The sequence below is a fragment of the Kryptolebias marmoratus genome, linkage group LG2, assembly GCF_001649575.2.
Source record: "Kryptolebias marmoratus isolate JLee-2015 linkage group LG2, ASM164957v2, whole genome shotgun sequence".
Lineage (NCBI taxonomy): Eukaryota > Metazoa > Chordata > Actinopteri > Cyprinodontiformes > Rivulidae > Kryptolebias > Kryptolebias marmoratus.
In genome coordinates, this window is record NC_051431.1 from 11,627,432 (window position 1) to 11,644,883 (window position 17,452).

Consider the following 17,452-nt stretch of genomic DNA (forward strand, 5'->3'; position numbering starts at 1 on the left):
CACACGGCTACATAAAGGTTTATATAATATTGTTTGCCTCTACTTTGAAAAGGTCTGAACTTTAATCAGTACTAGTAAAGAAAGTATTTAATTTTAGTACTTATTGTTGAAGTTCTTGTGCTCAGCTTGTTTTACCACAAAGGAAAATGAAATGTACAGCAAACCAGACGCAGAAACACTGAAACATCTTTGTTTTTTGGTCTTTTATTCGCCTCTCATTCGTCACATTTCACACGGATTTTCTCACTGAACCCAGAAACGTCACGAGCTGAGACAGAAGACGACATGGATGGTCCAGTTTCCCAGGATTTCCTTCTCATTTTAACAAATATATACAGATATCTCCCCGGGAAGAGCGCTGAAATAATAATTAATTCTTTCCCACAATGACAATAAATTTATTAATAAATACCCAGTGTTCCTAACAAGCAGAATGAGTCTGAGCCCACTCCTTTTAACGATGGGACCGTCGCTGTCCCATCCCAATAATTACACACTCGCACAGAAACCACATGTCCCACATGCACACACACACACACACACACACTCACCTAAAGAAACTTTTAATAAATATCATCTGCAGTCATTAAACTGTCCAGTGTGTGAAAACAGCTCCAGCTGATTTGTCAGTCGAGTCTTTGATTCCAGGGAACGAGCTGCACGGAGCTGAAATCAGGGAGCCTGTCTCCGAATCTGCCTCCACGTCACCTGCGCGTGCAGCAGGAACGTTTCCTTATAAAAACCTATTCAAAAAGAGGACGGGTGAGGATGTGAAATGACATGCACCAAAGAAAAAAAACTGACGGGACGAGCATTCACGCCGAGAGGAACGCGCCTGAATGTTCAAACCAATAAAACGGCCAAAAAAAAAAGCTGACAAAATAAACTCCCCGTACGAGGCTGCGAATGTAAGCAGCCCTGGGAGGAAAAAAGGCTTTTTTTTGGTTTTGTGTTGGGTTTGGAAGGAGGCGGAAAAGATGACACGAATCATGTTTGAGCTCCAGCAGAACAAACACAAGAACAGGAACAGCACAGATAAAAAAAAGAAAAGAAAAACTACTGAAGCTACAAATGTTTTGAAAGAAACAGATCAGATCTTTTAAAGTGGGGCTCTGCGGAAAGCTTACAAACAGTAACATCTTACCTCTTGGAACGACCTCAGGTTGGAGAAATAAGTTTAATCGGTCTAGACTGACGAGCTAACAGCTAGTCTGAGCAAATGCTATTTTATAAACTTTCACACTGTCATTAATTGAGCATTGGTTCAATTAAGTTTGGTTATTTGCAAGAGCAGGCAGCAGCAGCTAGCTGTTGCGCTATCGATGTTGCAGAGGCTCTTCCTGCAGGAATATGACAATATTGCTGCCAGAATAACTACGGAAGACAAAACTGATATCAACGTTGAAGGTGTAGCCACCACAGTGTTCTGGATGGACAGATTTATCCACCCGTAGATTCTGTCATTGTGTTTACACAGCCATTCTGGGTTTAGTTCTCTCTTATCTCATTTCCTATCTTGTTATAAAGTCCTCAGGAGGTCGTTCTCTGCGTTTTAATTTTTTTAACTGTACCTAATGTTCGTACAGCTTATAGGAGAATATCCTTCCAGTTTGCTGCTCCTTCAGGCAGGAATCGGCTAAAGAAAGAGTTGAAACTGAAGGAGTTGGTCTCCATCCTTACAGATTTTTTTTTTTTTTTTTTTAAATGAAGTATTTGTAAATGTTTTAACTGATACAGTAGCGCTTCATTTTCTGGGTGTATAATTGTTTTCTTCTTTTATCCCTGCTGTTTAATATGATGTACTTTAACTGTTTTGCGACAAACTCTGCTCTTTATGTTTTGTAACGTTCGTGTGCTGCTGCCATCTTGGACAGGTCTCTCTTGGAAAATAGATTTTTAATCTCATTGAGCTCTGCCTGGTAAAATAAAGGTTAATAATACATAAAATTAAAAGGTTTAGAAATGAACTTTTGCACAAACAGCTGTGAAATTCCTGAGGCTGGAGTCGTTTAAAGATGGCAGCAATCCGATTTGATCTTAGACCCACTTGGGTTAGCCGTTTAATCCGGTTAGAGTTAAACTATCTCTTCAAACTGACGTTGGTCAAAGAGCCATCTGCTACAGGTAAGATATTACCTGTTCATAACCTTTTTCCACAGATCTTCAAAAGATCTGAACTATTCCTTTAAGCTTCAGACAAGAAAGATGAAAGCAGAAAAGTGCAAAGCTACACAGACAGGAAGAAGCACTCGCAGACGGATGGAAACGACAGCTAGCGAAGTCAAAAAGTGGCTTTTTAGGTATTTTTAATGGCTTTTTAATTACATGCCACCCATCGTCAGCAGCAGGTGGAGGTGGCCTCTGAGGAGGTGAAGACTGAAGGTGGATGAACTCACGACGAGGCTTTTAAAAGGCCTCCAGGACCCTCAGAGTCATGCAGATTAGAGAGCTCTGCCAGGAATGCTGTCGGGGGGGTTTCACACCTTCTTAGGACACGTGAGAGGAGCGGCTTCCACCGAGAGCCTAAAACACGACAAGGAGGGGATGTTTCTGTGATTTTCATCGAGTGCACTTTGCTCGGCTCAGACACCAGTAGGTTTTTTTTCCATGTCCTGGAACGAGTCTGGATCCACAAATGTTCCCTTTCTGCTTTTTCACAATAAGAACTGCTGTCCACACAGAGCGGCAGGCTGCATCTGTCCGCACAGAGGGACCGTGTGGTCCAGATTCTGGCCCTCCACGTCCATGTCCATCAGGTTGGGCCGCGTGGCGCTGGCGCCGCTGTCCCCCGAACCGAGGGGGCTGTCGCAGCTGCTGCCCGGCGAGGAGCTCAGGGTTTGGGACAGAGAGCCCAGCTTCCAGGGTCTTACCCGGACCGGCGTGGGCCGCGGACGGGGTGTGAACTCCAGAGTCTTGGGTCTCTCCGGGGGGCTGATGAGGCAGAGGGGATCCGGGTCGGGTTTCGGGGGAGCGGGAGCTTTACGGCGATGGGGGACGGACGGTGGGTACATGGTGGAGGGGTCCGGGAGGCGAGGTATGTCCAGGGTATCTGTTCCAGAGAGACGACAGAGAGAGCTTTGTCAGCACTAAAGCAAACATAAAAACTTTTAGGATCTGTGAATATTTAAATTTATTGTTACTGTTTTCCTTCAAATCCCATCATCTACAGTTCATATTACAGTCAGGAGATTTCAAGAACCTGGAGATATCTCTGAGGTCACTGCATTAAAAACAGGTCGGATTCTGTTCTGGACATCACAGATCACTGTCTGTAAACACAGTTCCCTGTGCCGTCCACACATGCTGGTTAAAGCTCTATCACACAAAGAAGAAGCCAGATGTGAACACCAACCAGAAGCTCAGCTGTCTTCTCTGAACCAAAGCTCATTTAAAACTGATCTGAGGTCAGACGAATCGAAGTTTGAAGTTCTTTTTGGAAACATGAATGCTGCATCCTCTGCACTAAAGAGGAGAGGGACCATCAACCTGTTATCAGTTCAAAAGCCTGCCTCTCTGATGGTATGGAGGTGCATTAGTGCCTATAGCATGGGCAGCTTACACAATCAGTATAGAAAAGTACATACAGGTTTTAAACCAAAATGTGCTCCCATCCGGATAACCTTTTTTTCAGGGAAGGCCTCAGACTGCATCTTTTCCAGCAACATGGCTTCACAGAGGAAGTGTCTTGGTGCTGAACTGACTGACCTCTCAGCAACAGAAAACATTTGATGCATCATGAAACAAAAGACCCAGAACTGCTGAACAGCTAGAATCCTCCATCAGACGAGAGCAGGACTAAAATATGGATTTGAATTACGTTTTCATTTATTTTACACAACATCCCAACTTTTTCAGATGTGGGGTTGTGAAAGAAGGCCTTTGCCTCCGTACCTTTGCTTGTTGTGAAGTGGGGACCTCCCGGTGGGGGGGGCATGGGCATGCTCCCGTCTGACGGAGTCCTGCGGTGTCCCAGGGTCTGGGCTCGGGGCCGTATCGCCCCGTCCGAAGGAGTGCGCCTGTGTCCTCTGTGCAGAGCCATGGTTGCAGACACGTGGGTGGGCGTAAGCGACTGGTTGGGCTCCTTCTTGAAGCTCTCAGCCCGCAGGTCCAGGAGCGGGTTGAGGGCGGGAGCCGCGGGTGCCGGAGGAGCCGCCGGCGTTTTGATCCCACTCATCGGGGTCAGGGGGAACTCGTCCGAGTCGGAGGGGATCAGGGACTTGGTGGAGTTGCAGTCAGACAGAGAGGACAAGGAGAGGAGCGTCACAGAGGGAGACGGGTCCATGCAGGCGAGCGCCGAGTCCGGATGTCTGGAGAGAGACAGGGAGAGGTTTCTGCTGGGGGGGGAGGTGCTGCGACGGAAACGGCCCGTGCGCTGGAAGAGACCCTCCTTCTTCTTTCGCTGCTCCTCTCGGAGATCCTGCTCGTCCTGAAGCACCTGAGAACAACGCCAGGAGACATCAACATGATGACCATTTGTCTTAGAAAGTGTAGGCAGGTTAGTGACAGCAAGATAGTGTCGGAATAATCTGATGCTTTAGGAATTTTCTAAATGATTCCTGGTGAAAACAATCACAATGTGGAATCTACTTTCATGATTTCCAGCTTGTTTGATACCGAGTATTACTTTCAGATCGTTATTCTGCTGCTGTTTTCCGAACCTGTTGTTTTCCCAGCTGCAGCAGGTCTTGCCCCAGTCCGACAGCCGCCAGCAGAGAGGCACAGCCCAGCAGCAGCGTGTCGCTTTTCTTCCTCTGGCTGCAGCGGCGCAGCGAGTCCTGGTGGCTCACGCCCATCCACAGGCCTCCGGACGGCGGCCCGGAGCCGCCGCCTCCGACAGCGGGCGCCGCGTTCGGCCTCAAGCTGCTCCACAGGACGCCCGAGTCCTCCGTGACCCCGTTACTGCTGGCGTCCGAGGGCAGCAGAGACCCCGGCGACTCCTCAAACTCGCTGCACTCCTCTGATAAACGCAGAGACGAAAGATTAGACCGAGACTGAATCGGTGATGGACAGATTGTGGAAAAAAAAATCCAAGTAAAAACTCACCCATTTCGTTCAGGCTGGAGAAACCGCCGGTCATGGGTGCATGTTTGGGGGACTTGCCCAGATTTGGTGCGCTGGATGAATAAACTTTGCCTCCTTCACTGAGTGATTTCAGTCTGCAAACAGAGAAGCATCGCATGAAATCCAAACAGGTGCTGCAGGAATAAGACTTCCCCGACGGAAAGGAAAAAAATTATGATCATAAAACACAGATATTATCCTCCTTTGGGCTGAATGTTATTAGAAATCAATGAAGGGGCTTTATTTCTCCGTGCTCGGACCAATAACTGCAGTTTTCCACAACATTAAAATGGATCAATAAGCTTTTATGTTTCGAAATGATAAAAAGTACTGATACCGCTTCAAAATAAGAGCACCTTTATCGAAGATTTATTAATGCTTTAGAAATAGGTTGTTCACAAGTTTGTGAATATGTTACAAAGCAGCAACAATCCTTTAAAAAACTCAGGTCATACATTAAAGCAAACACTACTTGGCTAAATAAAAAGCTGCACTTTTCTTTATTTCTCCATATATATTTTTTTATTTTTTTTTAGATTTTTATTCGTTTTGGTAAATGCAATTTATTTCTAGTTGCCCAACTTACTTTTTGTTAACTAAATAAATGCCAAATCACCTTTTGTATCTACTGTGGTGATTTGTTTTTTTTCTGTGTTGTGGTTTTTGTTTTTATTTAGTTTGTTGGTTTGCTTGGTTTCTGTCTTGTCTCTTGTTTCATGTTTCATTTGCTCCTCCTCAGTCTCTCTCTTTATCTCCTGGCCACACCTACACCTGTCCCCACTTTGTAATCACGTCACCTGTCTCCATTTACCTAATTATCCTCAGTCTTTAAAACCCAGTCATTGCCTTCCACACTTCGCTGGTTCATTGTTATTTGTTTTCATCGTCACTGGTTGTTTGTTTCCGTCCTGCTTGTTCNACACTCCGCTGGTCCATTGTCTAAGATTTGTTTGATGTTTGTCGCTCTTGTTTGCTTGGCTCCGTGTTCCTGGTTTTCTGAGTTCTGTTCTATTTATGTATTCTTATTTAGTTCTTATCTGTTTGCTGCCACATCAGCTTTTTGTTTTTGTTCGTTTTCTTAGTTTAATAAATTAGTTTTTCTTTCTTTAAAATGAGTCTGCGCTCTGGGTTCGCCGTCGTCTCCACCATTCATGACATCTACAGCTGCAGGTAACAAATGTTTGACATTTTAAATCTAAACTATAAAGTAATAAATACAAAGTACAGCACTTGATCTTGACAAATAATGAGCCTTCTTCAGCATTTTATAAATCTTTGATAAAGTAATTAAAAACTGAATATAAAGCATTAATAAATCCTTATTTATTGTGAAGTAGCGCCGTTTGTTTTTCCAGTGTTTGACTTAGAGACAAACATTAAACAGAATTAAATCCCCCAGAATATTTACAGAATTATGCCGCTAATTTGAACATTTCACCCAATAAAATCACTCTGAAGCAGGCGGTGAACGTACTTTTCCTCGCCGCCGACCCGCTCTCTCTGGTGGGTGGAGCTCGGGCCCCAGGTGCGGACGTTCTTCTTGTTGGTCCCGTGGTCCTCCTTCTTGCACACGGCGCTGCGGCCCCACGTCTTGCTGCCGTCGCTCGGCGTCACTACGGCACACAAGAGCCCATTAGAGACGCGCGGACGCAACATTTCCTTACTAGACCGAACGGGGAGGGGCCGGTCCTCACGTCTGATGGCTCGCAGGCGGGGGATGACACCCGGACTGGCAGGAGGGGTGGTGCTCTCGCTCCCCTGGTTCTTCCTCTTGTCCACACTGGGAGACGCCTGCACCGTGATCTTGTGCTCGAACCCTGCAGGAGGGGACATGTCGCCGAGTTTAATTTGGATTTGATGAATTATAAACAACTCTGAGAAACAGTCTTGAGTCACAGCTCGTCTCTTTAAGTTATGTATCCAAGCAGCCAGACTTTTTACATCTTTCTGGATGTTTTTGAACGTTTTTCCTTTGGATTTTGTTTACATATTAAAGTGACATAATTTATTCCAACTTCTTCCCCTACGAACACACCAAAGGTAACACAGTTTGAGATATAAAATAGTATTTACGACCACGAAGGCGATTAGCTGAAACCTTTGCTGGATTTTTTTCTGCTCGTTTCTTAAAGACAAGACTTTCAGACACGGTTCGTCTGCTGTAGATGGTACTTTTTATGCCCGACACGTTCTCATCTGTCCTCCATCTCTCCATGTTCCTAATTATCCTAATGAGTTAATGAATGTTGTCACTGTGGTCAGGTAAAAAGACTGGACAGAAAACGAGTAAAATGAAACTTTCCGAATGAAACTAACAAAAAGCCACTTAAAGACCACTTTAAATGAAACTAGCATTCCTTGAAAGAATCGCCCGCTGCCTTGCAGGCCAAAGTTTAAAACAAAGATGTCAGGCGATCCGTCAGCACTCAGAGTACGTGTTAGGGATGACCCTCAGCTACTACCACTCCAACTTATAGCTATATATTAGTAAAAATGACTGAGTTATAGCCATTTTTGTGGCAGCCATCTTGAATTAGGTTGACTTCAAAAGATAATGCATCGCAGATGTAAATCCAATCATTACTTTCTGAGAATGTCATAAAACTGTGTCCACTGGTTCATGAGATATTTTGCTAACAGGCAAACATGCACAGACAAACAATTACATGATTGCTTCCCTTTCATGGCTGAGGGCAGTTAGCTAGTATTGCTCTGTTGTTTCCATTAGTATTTATTATTTTTATTGCTGCTGCAGAATCTTGTCGTACAAATAAATAATGATAATAAGCTTCTAATTTTAAAATTACAACAAAGTCTGACTCACTGGAAGCAAGATATAAAGAAACTACAGGTGGTTTAAATAATTTGCACAGTACTGTAATTTCCTGTGATGATTCAGAAACAGGTTGCTGGAATGATCAATTTAAATATTAACCTGGTGTTTGATAATGAAAATGTATAATGTGTAATAATTTATGCTCATACTTATTCCTTCTGTTGTTCAAAATGATCACTTATTTAATAGTTTGCAGATTCACAATCTAACTGCTGAAAAGTCTTAAATCTGTTAAACCTTGTGAACAATTTACCAACTAAAATCGAATAATTGGCTGCTGTCTGCGAAGAGACGTTAAAAAACCAAGAAATCCGTGAATGTTAGTGAGTGGTTCTGTGCATCCTTCATATTCAGCCTGGTCAGACTCCGAACAGGAAGTGGCGTTCCACTCTGATCCCTGCCGGTTCTGTGAACCCCCCCCCTCACCAAACGGACCCGACCCGAGTGCAGCTCTCGGCTCCACCCACCAGAGGGCAGACTGATGCAGTTGCCGTCTCGGCCCAGCTTTAGCAGCCGACTCTTCTTGAAGTGGCCCTTCCTCTTCTTCACGCTGGGTTTCTCCTGGTACATCTGATGGATGAGGATGTTCAGCTCCCTCTCCACGATGTCAAACTCCCTCTCTGCCAGCTCTTGCTCCCTCCTCCTCAGCTGCTCCTCCTGCTCCCGCTGCTCCTCTGCCGCCCGGGCCAGCTCCTCCTCCCAGGACCTCAGCTCCTGCCGACAGTAGGAAAGGGAAGAAGACGATGGGTTTCGGCGTGGCAGCATCTCTTTCGACACCTCTTTTGACATACTCTTTGTTGCTAGGATATTTTTAATTTGCAGCAACACCTCAGACAGATGGCGAGATTCTTCCCACCTCTAAATTACTTCTTCTCCATCTAAAAACGCAGTTTATTTCAACATATAAATGTTCACAAGACAGAATTGTTAGAGTCACTGAAAGTTCCCCTGGAGGTCACAAGTTGTTGTCAGCTTTAAAACCCAAAGGTTTCCGCCTCGCTCCTCACCTTCTCCTTGGCCCTGAGCTCATCAAACATCTGCTGGATCTCCAGCCTCCAGTCCTCTTGCAAGGAGTGAAACGACTCCAGGGGCATCTGGAACATGGACGACTGCTCGATGGTCTGCAGCCGCCGCAGGATGCTGGCAAAGGAAGGCCGGCTGCGGGGGTTCGGGTTCCAGCACTCTGACAGAACGAGACATGAGTAAGGGAGGATGCTGACGTGGCTTCGGTAATCAAAGCTGGAAGCAGTCGGGATGATTAGTGTCATGGATGATGAATTTACGGCGGCTCTAATCAAATATTTTATAGAGAAACAGAAGAAGTTTGGGTTTAATGCTGTTTTTTTGTATATTTGAGTGATGGGGCCTTTTATCTGTAAAATAAGCAAATGCACTCCAATGTTTACACAATAAGCACAATTTTTTTCTTTGGGGGACTACTTTCTGGTGCGGATTAATACACGTTTTTGTCTCAGTATAAGGCTGGAAATGCATGTCTGTGCATTAAATCGCCTCTAAACAACAATAAACCGAACTAAAGAGTATTGTCGTTGCAATCATGTTTAAGATCAATATAAAATGAACTTCTTGGACTGCAATAAACTATAGGCTATATTTTATCTTTTTACGTTCTGCATGCCAATAATATCCTGTAGCTGGCAAGTCTGATAGGGACTCTTATTGCTCTCATTGCTCGCAGTCAGTTTGGATAATAGCTGAGGAGGAATGAGGAAATTTTAGCACAGCTGATAGCGTCATTACAATATTCAAATAAAGCTTGCATTTCTTGAACAGGCGCACACTGCATGCCAAAGTTTTAAACGAACCCCTCATGCAGTCTGGTAGAGCTTGGAGCACATCATGGGCACGACTCTCAGCTGCTACTACGGCACATTTTTAGCTCTATATCTGTAAAACTGACTGCATATGTAGCCATTTCTGTGTTTGCTAACGTAGATCAGCTGTGGTGTTCATCTTAATCCTAATTATTAGTTAAACAACGCAGCTGCTTTGACTTTAGGAGAAAAGAAGAATATTTTTTCTGCGTTCAACCGGGACCTGCATCAGTCGCGGTTCAGCATCGTGCCATCAGTTTGGACCGAACCAGGGATTCTTGGTCTTTTTTTCATGTCTGGCAGTGGTCGCAGCAACAGGAGAAGAGGAAGAGGGAAAGATGGAGACGACATATGGCGAGCGTCACGAGCCAAACTCTGACAGACAGTGTTAGAGAAACATGGCGAACACCTACGACACAATACAGAGCTCCGGCCCGCCAACACCGAACAATAACACGCCGCGCAGAGAGCTCACACCGGGAGGCGACAGGAAGGCTCAAAACGCTGGAAAATACCGTTTTTTATGGCAAAACATTTCTGTAAAATGGACTGAATTAGCATCAATAGCGTGTGGATATGGTTGGAGGGACGAAGAGGAAACACTAGAGAGGGGAGATGGGGATTACTGGTGTTAAAAGTAAAACTTGACCTGAAGCTTCCTAATCTGTGTTTAATAAAAAAATGGCGCTCTAGAGCCATTTGTAAAGCAGGTAGGTGTTTAAACAAAAAGATAAACTTTGACACATTAATACTCTGCTACTGCTAAGACTTATTATTTACAGGGTGAGGAGGAGAAATCTGCCTCAAAGCTGCACAAAACAAATATATAAATATTTCTAAAAAATCATTTATTTAACTCCTCTTGTAAAATGCAGCAGAAGAAAAAAAAAATTGGAACACAGTTATGCAATCTTAAAGTCAGTGGACGTGCGCAGCCAGAGGGTCTTTTTTTAAAATGACTTTCTGCATCATCAGCGACATGTTTAAGGTCACGCTGGACGACTGGTGTCCAGTAAAATCAGAGGCGAGGACAAAGAGGATGAATTTTAAAGCCGTGAACAAACAGTCTGCAACAACCGAGACGGTGTTCTTCACTCGCTTCAGCTCGAACGTTTACAGCCAACGTGACATTTTTTTTGTGGGCAGATGTGTTCGTAATGATCTTGTGTTCAGGTGCTGACCCCCCCCCTCACCTCCCAGTAGCTGAGCGAAAGGTTCGGGGCAGGTCGACGGGACGGGAAGTGTCAGCTTGTTCACGGCGACGCCGTAGGCCACCGCCAGCGCATCGATCTCCCGGTAAGGAACTTCTCCGGTCAGCAGCTCCCAGAGCAGCACGCCGAAACTGCGATCCGAAGACAGAAAGAGACACTTTTTTTACCACAAAAAAATCAGGGATCACCAGTGTCTGTAAACATCTCCGCTTTTGGACGGTATGGCCCGTGCAGCGTATAAGGAAACCAGATTTATGAGGTCAGAGCGCTGTACCTCCACACGTCGCTGCTCTTGGAGAAGAGGGACTTCTTGATGACCTCCGGGGCCATCCAGGCGTACGTCCCCGCGGCGCTCATCTTGGTGGTCTGGTGCCACTCTCTGGCCAGACCGAAGTCTGTGATCTTCAGGGTTTTCCCACCCAGGTCATCCCGCTCCACCGGCTGCAGAATGAGGACTGAGGAGGAGGAGGAGGAGGAGGAAGAGGAGGAAGATGAGCACACACACAAGTAATGTTATATTAACGTTTTACAACGAGGCACTCTGGTAAACACAGTACACATATTACTCACAGTCAAATTTTCCTTTATAACCCAGAAATGTAAATCCTTTGAAGTAGGCTGTTAAATAAAAAAAAGAACTATACGATATTAAGAATTAAATAAGTTAAGGTTAAAGTAAACTAATTCTGAAGGAGGAAAAAAAAGATATTTGAAGCAAGAAGCACATTTAGGAAGTGTTGGAACAGACACAATAAAGTCTGAAAAGTTGTGAAAGGATTAAAGTAAATCAGCTGTTAGAACAATTGGCAACAATTCAGTGAAATAATTCAGGATAAGAAGACTTTTTTTCACTTAAACAGGCTCAAAATTAACAAAATTAATAAAATGATAACATCTAAAAGGTTGCTTTAAATAAGCACCATGAGAGGTGGGCAATCATGTAACTGTCTTTGTCCGTGTCATAAACCCCTGGATTTAGGTGAATTTCTCAGGAAGTAATTATTGTACATGCAGCTACAACCGACCCGGTTCAAGATGGCCGCCACAGCCAACTCATGTTAAAAACGCATGAATAGCTCTAACTCAGTGGATTGTATGGATAACGAGCTAAGATTGGTCGTGGATGTAGGTTCTTTTTGCTGCACGCCGAACAGCATCTGTGCTTAAAACTTCGTCTTTAACCAACCCAGTTTGTCTGTTAGCAAAATATCTCCTGAACTATTTGATGAATTTTAACAAAACCGTCAGAAAGTAATCAATTGGTGTATTTCTACAACTGATTAACTTTTGGAGTTAACCCCGTTCAAGATGGCCACTGCAGCTAGTTGGTCTTAGCGAACACAAAATGGCTACAACTCAGTCAATATTACAGATATTGAACTAAAATCTGCAGCGGTAGTAGCTGAGAGTTGTCTCCAACACATACTCTGAAACCTAACCAACCTTTTTTTTAAAACTTTGACACACAAAGTGCTAAACAATACGTGTTTAAATTATAAAAATGAAGGGTATAAAATCCTTTCACCTGTTTTATTCAGATTAGTGTCTTGGATTGTGCAATTTATACCCAAATTATTATTAGACTGTAAAAAAATTATAATAAAAACTTGTGTTATACACAGTAACATATGTGCTGCTGTGGTTCCCAGGACTTCTCAGTAAAAAATACGGGACTAAAACACAACAGGTTACAGTTTATTATTGTCAAAAGTAAAATTTCACAGTTGAGAGCTGGTTTTAGTTTGCAATAAATTACAGCAAAATCAATAATTTCATTTATTTAAACAGTATTGCAAACATGATAACTGACGTTAAAACAACAGATAAAACAAATCTTTGGGACAAAGTAGAGAAAAGAACAGAAGAACAGTGAAAGAAAACACATCGGTGTGTTTTTCAGCTGCAGGTGTTTCCGGATCATTTCTGTCCCTTTAATGAATTATATGCATCCAGTTGGTGTCCAGCTTCCAGCTCGTCCCCCCGCCTCTGTCTGTCTCTGTCCCAGGGACGACTTCCTCCTCCGTTTCCGTGAGAGGGACGGCTATGGAAATGTTTGGAGTGTACACAGCTCGGCCGAAGTCAGGTGGGGGCGGCTCTCTCTCTCTCTCTCTCTCTCTCTCTCTCTCTCTCTCTCTCTCTCCTGAGACTTATCTGCAGGTTTATGCAAAGGGAGGCGAAACAAGCCTCCACACACAGCGGCGTCTTTGTTTACACACATGCACAGAGGGGGGGAAAAAACCCTCACGTGATAAAGGTGTGCCTCTCTTTGCTCTGTTCTGTCCACAGAGCCTGTTAGCAGATCAGCTTCAGAGCGAGAGAGAGAGAGAGCTGATCTCAGACCAGCCGGGAGATATTCATACAACCGGACCAAGTCGGATCGTTTACTTACAGTAAAACTAAGAAAAGACTTATTAACACAAAGTTGTGACGTGTGACGTTTGATTTGTGGTTTCATCCAGCTCTGCTTTTTCTTTTGCGTACGTTCAGTGCTCGTCTGCTCTCTGACTTCACTGGGTGACATTTCTCACCTGGAAGCAGTAAGGGACGTGTGTCAAACTCAAGGCCCGCGGGCCAGATCCGGCCCTCTGTATCATTTTATCTGGTCCCCAAGATAACATTTAAATTTTCTTAGGTCTGGCCCTCCAGTTTGTGACAAACTGAGTCTCTATCGGTTCTCATTTAGCTAAAAAAAAAAAAAAAAGACTGGGCCTATTTACTGAAGTCTTGTTGTGACGTTCACTTTAAAGCTAAGAAAATTAAGCTTCAATTTCTCAGTAATCTTTGATTTTGATGTGGAAAACAACAGAGAGCATTAAACTAGACCAACAAACTTTTGTTTTATGAGCCAAGAAACAATATTTAAACTTTATTAAACTTCATTTCTTCAAACTGAGGTCATCCAAAGAGTTATCTACAACAGGTAAGATATTAACTGTTCACAACCTTTCTTCAAAAGATCTGAACTCTTGATTTATCCCAAAGGAAAACAACCATTATTTAAAATTAAACTTTTCAATAGCAGAAAAAACTATATTTTGCTGTAGATTAGAACTATACTTTTTATAAAACAGACTTGTGAGAATATTAAAACTATAAAAATTTGACTTTTCACCACTTTGTTTGGGTGATGTGTGTTTCTAATCTCCACAGGAGTAAAGGAGTTTCTCTGACAGCGATAAAAAGCTTTAAAAAAAATCCTCCCGCCCTTTTTTATTTTTTACTCCTTCATCGTTGTGTTTTAGACCGAAGGAGAGGTCAGGGTTTGGTCTCGTGGGGGTGTGTTTTCCTCTCAGCCCTCCCGGTTTGTTTGATGGCAAATATGGAGCAGAACTATTTGGGGAAAGGACGTTGTGTGCATCGGTGGAGGTTGATGTGGAAACAGAGCGGAGGGGGAAAGAGCAAGGTTCACAGCAGCACAAATAAATGCACTGAAACTGGATAAAGACCTGTTTACAGAAACTGCATGTGCCCGCCTCCTCCTCCCTCTCTGGCTCCTCAGCCTTACATAATTTCATCTCGAGATCGTCTCCACGCTGCTCCCCGACACCACCTGCACCATGTTCATTCATAACATCGCAGGTTTTTCTTCCTGCCAGCATTTCTGCCACACTTCATAAAAAAAAAACAACGGTGGACTTGTTTGAGCTCAGCTGGCAGCTCAGACACCTGAAACTCAGCAACAAACGAATAAAACCTGAATCATAACGGCACATTTTATCACACCGAAGGGGAAAAGAAGACCTCAGGGAACGTGTGGCTTTATTTTATACATTGTAATGCCGACAATGTTGGAAATGTTTCCTTAAAATAAACTATTAGAATGAGAAGAAAAACCAAAGACCTGTCTGCGTCACTAATTACAGCCTTGAACACAAGCCGAGGGTTTAGAACTACAACAATTTCATTTATTCTTCAGTGAGGGGAGCTCAAAAACATAAACTAAACATTTATTTTTTCTTTACATGCATGTCTTCCAGTGAAATGTTTCTGAGTGGAGTACAGTCAGAGAAGTTATATCCACAACTAGAGAGACATTAAACGTACAAAAGATGAACAAGGCGTCTTAAGAACAACTCTATATGACCAGTAAAAACAATCAAAGAGTAAAACGGCTAAAGATTGGTGACTAAAGTATAATTTTTGTGATTTTTACACATCTGTCCTTTGGTCCAGGTGATAAATTCACTATAATTAAAAAAATACATACTTTAATGTCATTTTTTATCCAGTGTGAACTGTAAGGAGTAACCCACGAGGCTCGATTCAGTTTGATGTAAAAAATAATCTTTTGCAGATTTGGGGTCAAAAACCAAAGTGATTTTCAAATAACCTTTATCAAGATGCTGCAGCTGAAAGAAACTGAAGCTGTGTTGAATGTGAAATGTCCTTCTGATGCAACAATAGTTTTAATTCAAGAGATACAAGTACATAAAATCATCCTCTGTGATTTCATGTAATTATCCACATCATGTGAAATAACAGTGACACAAAGGTTTATAAATTAGAACAAACTATACAGTTTTTACTTTTTTGCAGTCATCAATCAGAGGTAAACTCTTTCTCCAATCAAAATGATATCTACATCAGGTAGCTATCACCCCAGAACCCCACGTCAGAAGATCAGAACTATCTTTACACCTTCAGACCCGATCTTTGGATGAAGACTGGAGAGGTCCGGGTGTCGTTCAGGACAGACGGTGTGTGTATCTACACCACGTTCAGCTGCGACGTCCAGAAACTGCCGTCACAGCCAGGTACAGATCAGGTAAACAGACTGTACTCTTACAGCACCTTTCTGACCAATCAGGGCCACTCAGAGCGCCTTAAAACACAATCTGCTCCTCATTTACCCATCAACACACATTCATACAGCAACTCCACTGCATCTCTACAAAGCTAACCTGAATAAATCATTCTGTAGAGTCTAATCAGTGCTTTAGATCAGATTTAGACAGTGCTGGGGCTCATCGGAGGAAATGAGGGGTTCAGGGACACTTCAACATGTGACTGCTGCCAGGAATCTAACCTCCAGCTCTCTCTCATTGGAGGGCGGCTGGTCCAACCACTGATCTACAGCCGCCCCAGGTCAGGTACGGGTCAGGTACGGGTCCGCTGTCAGAAACACCTGCTAACTGAGGAGTATCCCACAGAGAGCAGTGCAGCACTGCCTCCACTCCTCCCTCCGACCTCGAACCCTGACCCCAGCTGACGGTTGTGAAACACAAGAGCTCACAGCACCATGGCAGGTTTCTCACGACGTCAGAGGAATGGCACTAAAAAGCAAAGAAAACTTCTTTTTTTTTAAAAAAAAAGGACACAGGCAAACTAGAGTACACAATGTTCTGGTTATGGTCCGGAAACTCTTTCCAGGTCAAATAGAGTTTAAACGTCCTACACTCAAGCCCACGCCTAAAAACCAGATAAAGAGTCGTCATTTTTAGTCTAATATGATAAGAATTATTATTTAGGTGGAGCAGGAAGGACTTCAGCCTAATCACTGATTAAACCTGCGATAAAATCCCAACAAATTAACAGACAAAAGATATTTAAATCAATCTTTTATACGTCTGAATTTAAAAATAAAGACAGTTTAGTTTTTTTTTAAAAATAGCTTCAAACCAGCATCTGTGGCTTTCTACAGGCTGCCCAAACACCCAGCCTATAGGCAAAGCGCCACGCCGCCTCTCCATGCTGCCGCGCCTTAAATAAACAATGCCGGAGCCGTCAGCTGGCGCACAGCTTTGGGCGTGGCCGTCCGAACAATCAGCTGAGAGATTTGCAGTCAGCTGATCAGGCGCTGCAGGTGGAGCGGCCTGCCGCAGCTTAACGCCACTTTCGTTCTCTTCAAAAGGCCTTTTCAGGAGCCTTAAACCGAGAAGGGAGATTACCGTGGCTAATTACGAGGATGTATTTGTTTATTAGGTTCCAATAAAAAAACAAAACAGGTTTAAATCCTTTAGGCATAAGCAACCCACAGCTGTGTGAATTGTTTGACTTTTGCGTTTTAAAGGCATTAGAGAGGCTTTAGGTTCAGGATTTCTGCACTGAGCTTGTTGATGCTTTTTTAAGTGTCAGTGTTTCACTAACAGGTTGAATCCAGACTTATCTTTATCTCTTCAGAGTCTGTTTACATGAGAACATGTCCATGGGGTGTGATTTCAACAACCCTTTCTCCCTTTGTCTTCCCAAATTAAATTTAAGTTCATGTTAAAATGTATATTATAGTTGAACATGTCATCCTAGATGCCATTTCCATTTAAATTGTTTGCAAATATTTGCATTTCTTAAAGTAAGACATCCATTTAACATTTATAAATGTCTTGAATTGTGTCAGACGTCTATAAAACAAACAAACAAGCTAAACTGGATTTTTGTTTCCTGGTGCTCTGTGGCTCCAGTAAAAAATTATCCCACAGTTACGAACAATTAATATCTTATTTGTTGCAGGTGGCTCTTTGAACGGCCTCAGTTTGGAGAATCGGAGTTTAATTGACGAGTTAATGGCTAAT

General features: G+C 43.3%; 1 protein-coding gene and 1 long non-coding RNA gene across 2 annotated transcripts in view; one reads left to right on the forward strand and one right to left on the reverse strand.

Moving 5' to 3' along the window:
- Window positions 1-1,629: 1,629 nt before the first annotated feature.
- The window catches only part of map3k10 (mitogen-activated protein kinase kinase kinase 10), a 31,556-nt gene continuing 15,733 nt past the window's right edge, over window positions 1,630-17,452 (reverse strand). Inside the window, exons 2-11 of the mRNA XM_017424752.3 lie at window positions 11,218-11,398; window positions 10,926-11,074; window positions 8,905-9,080; window positions 8,365-8,611; window positions 6,756-6,878; window positions 6,536-6,674; window positions 5,044-5,156; window positions 4,659-4,957; window positions 3,892-4,435; window positions 1,630-3,049 (exon numbers count right to left, since the gene is read on the reverse strand). Coding sequence (XP_017280241.1) covers window positions 2,655-3,049; window positions 3,892-4,435; window positions 4,659-4,957; window positions 5,044-5,156; window positions 6,536-6,674; window positions 6,756-6,878; window positions 8,365-8,611; window positions 8,905-9,080; window positions 10,926-11,074; window positions 11,218-11,398 — 2,366 coding nt within the window. The 3' untranslated portion in view covers window positions 1,630-2,654. The remainder of the gene's footprint in view (window positions 3,050-3,891; window positions 4,436-4,658; window positions 4,958-5,043; window positions 5,157-6,535; window positions 6,675-6,755; window positions 6,879-8,364; window positions 8,612-8,904; window positions 9,081-10,925; window positions 11,075-11,217; window positions 11,399-17,452) is intronic.
- On the forward strand, window positions 12,409-14,602 carry LOC119616608. The gene is made up of 2 exons (XR_005232555.1): window positions 12,409-13,026; window positions 13,230-14,602. It is a non-coding gene; the product is annotated as an uncharacterized LOC119616608 (long non-coding RNA).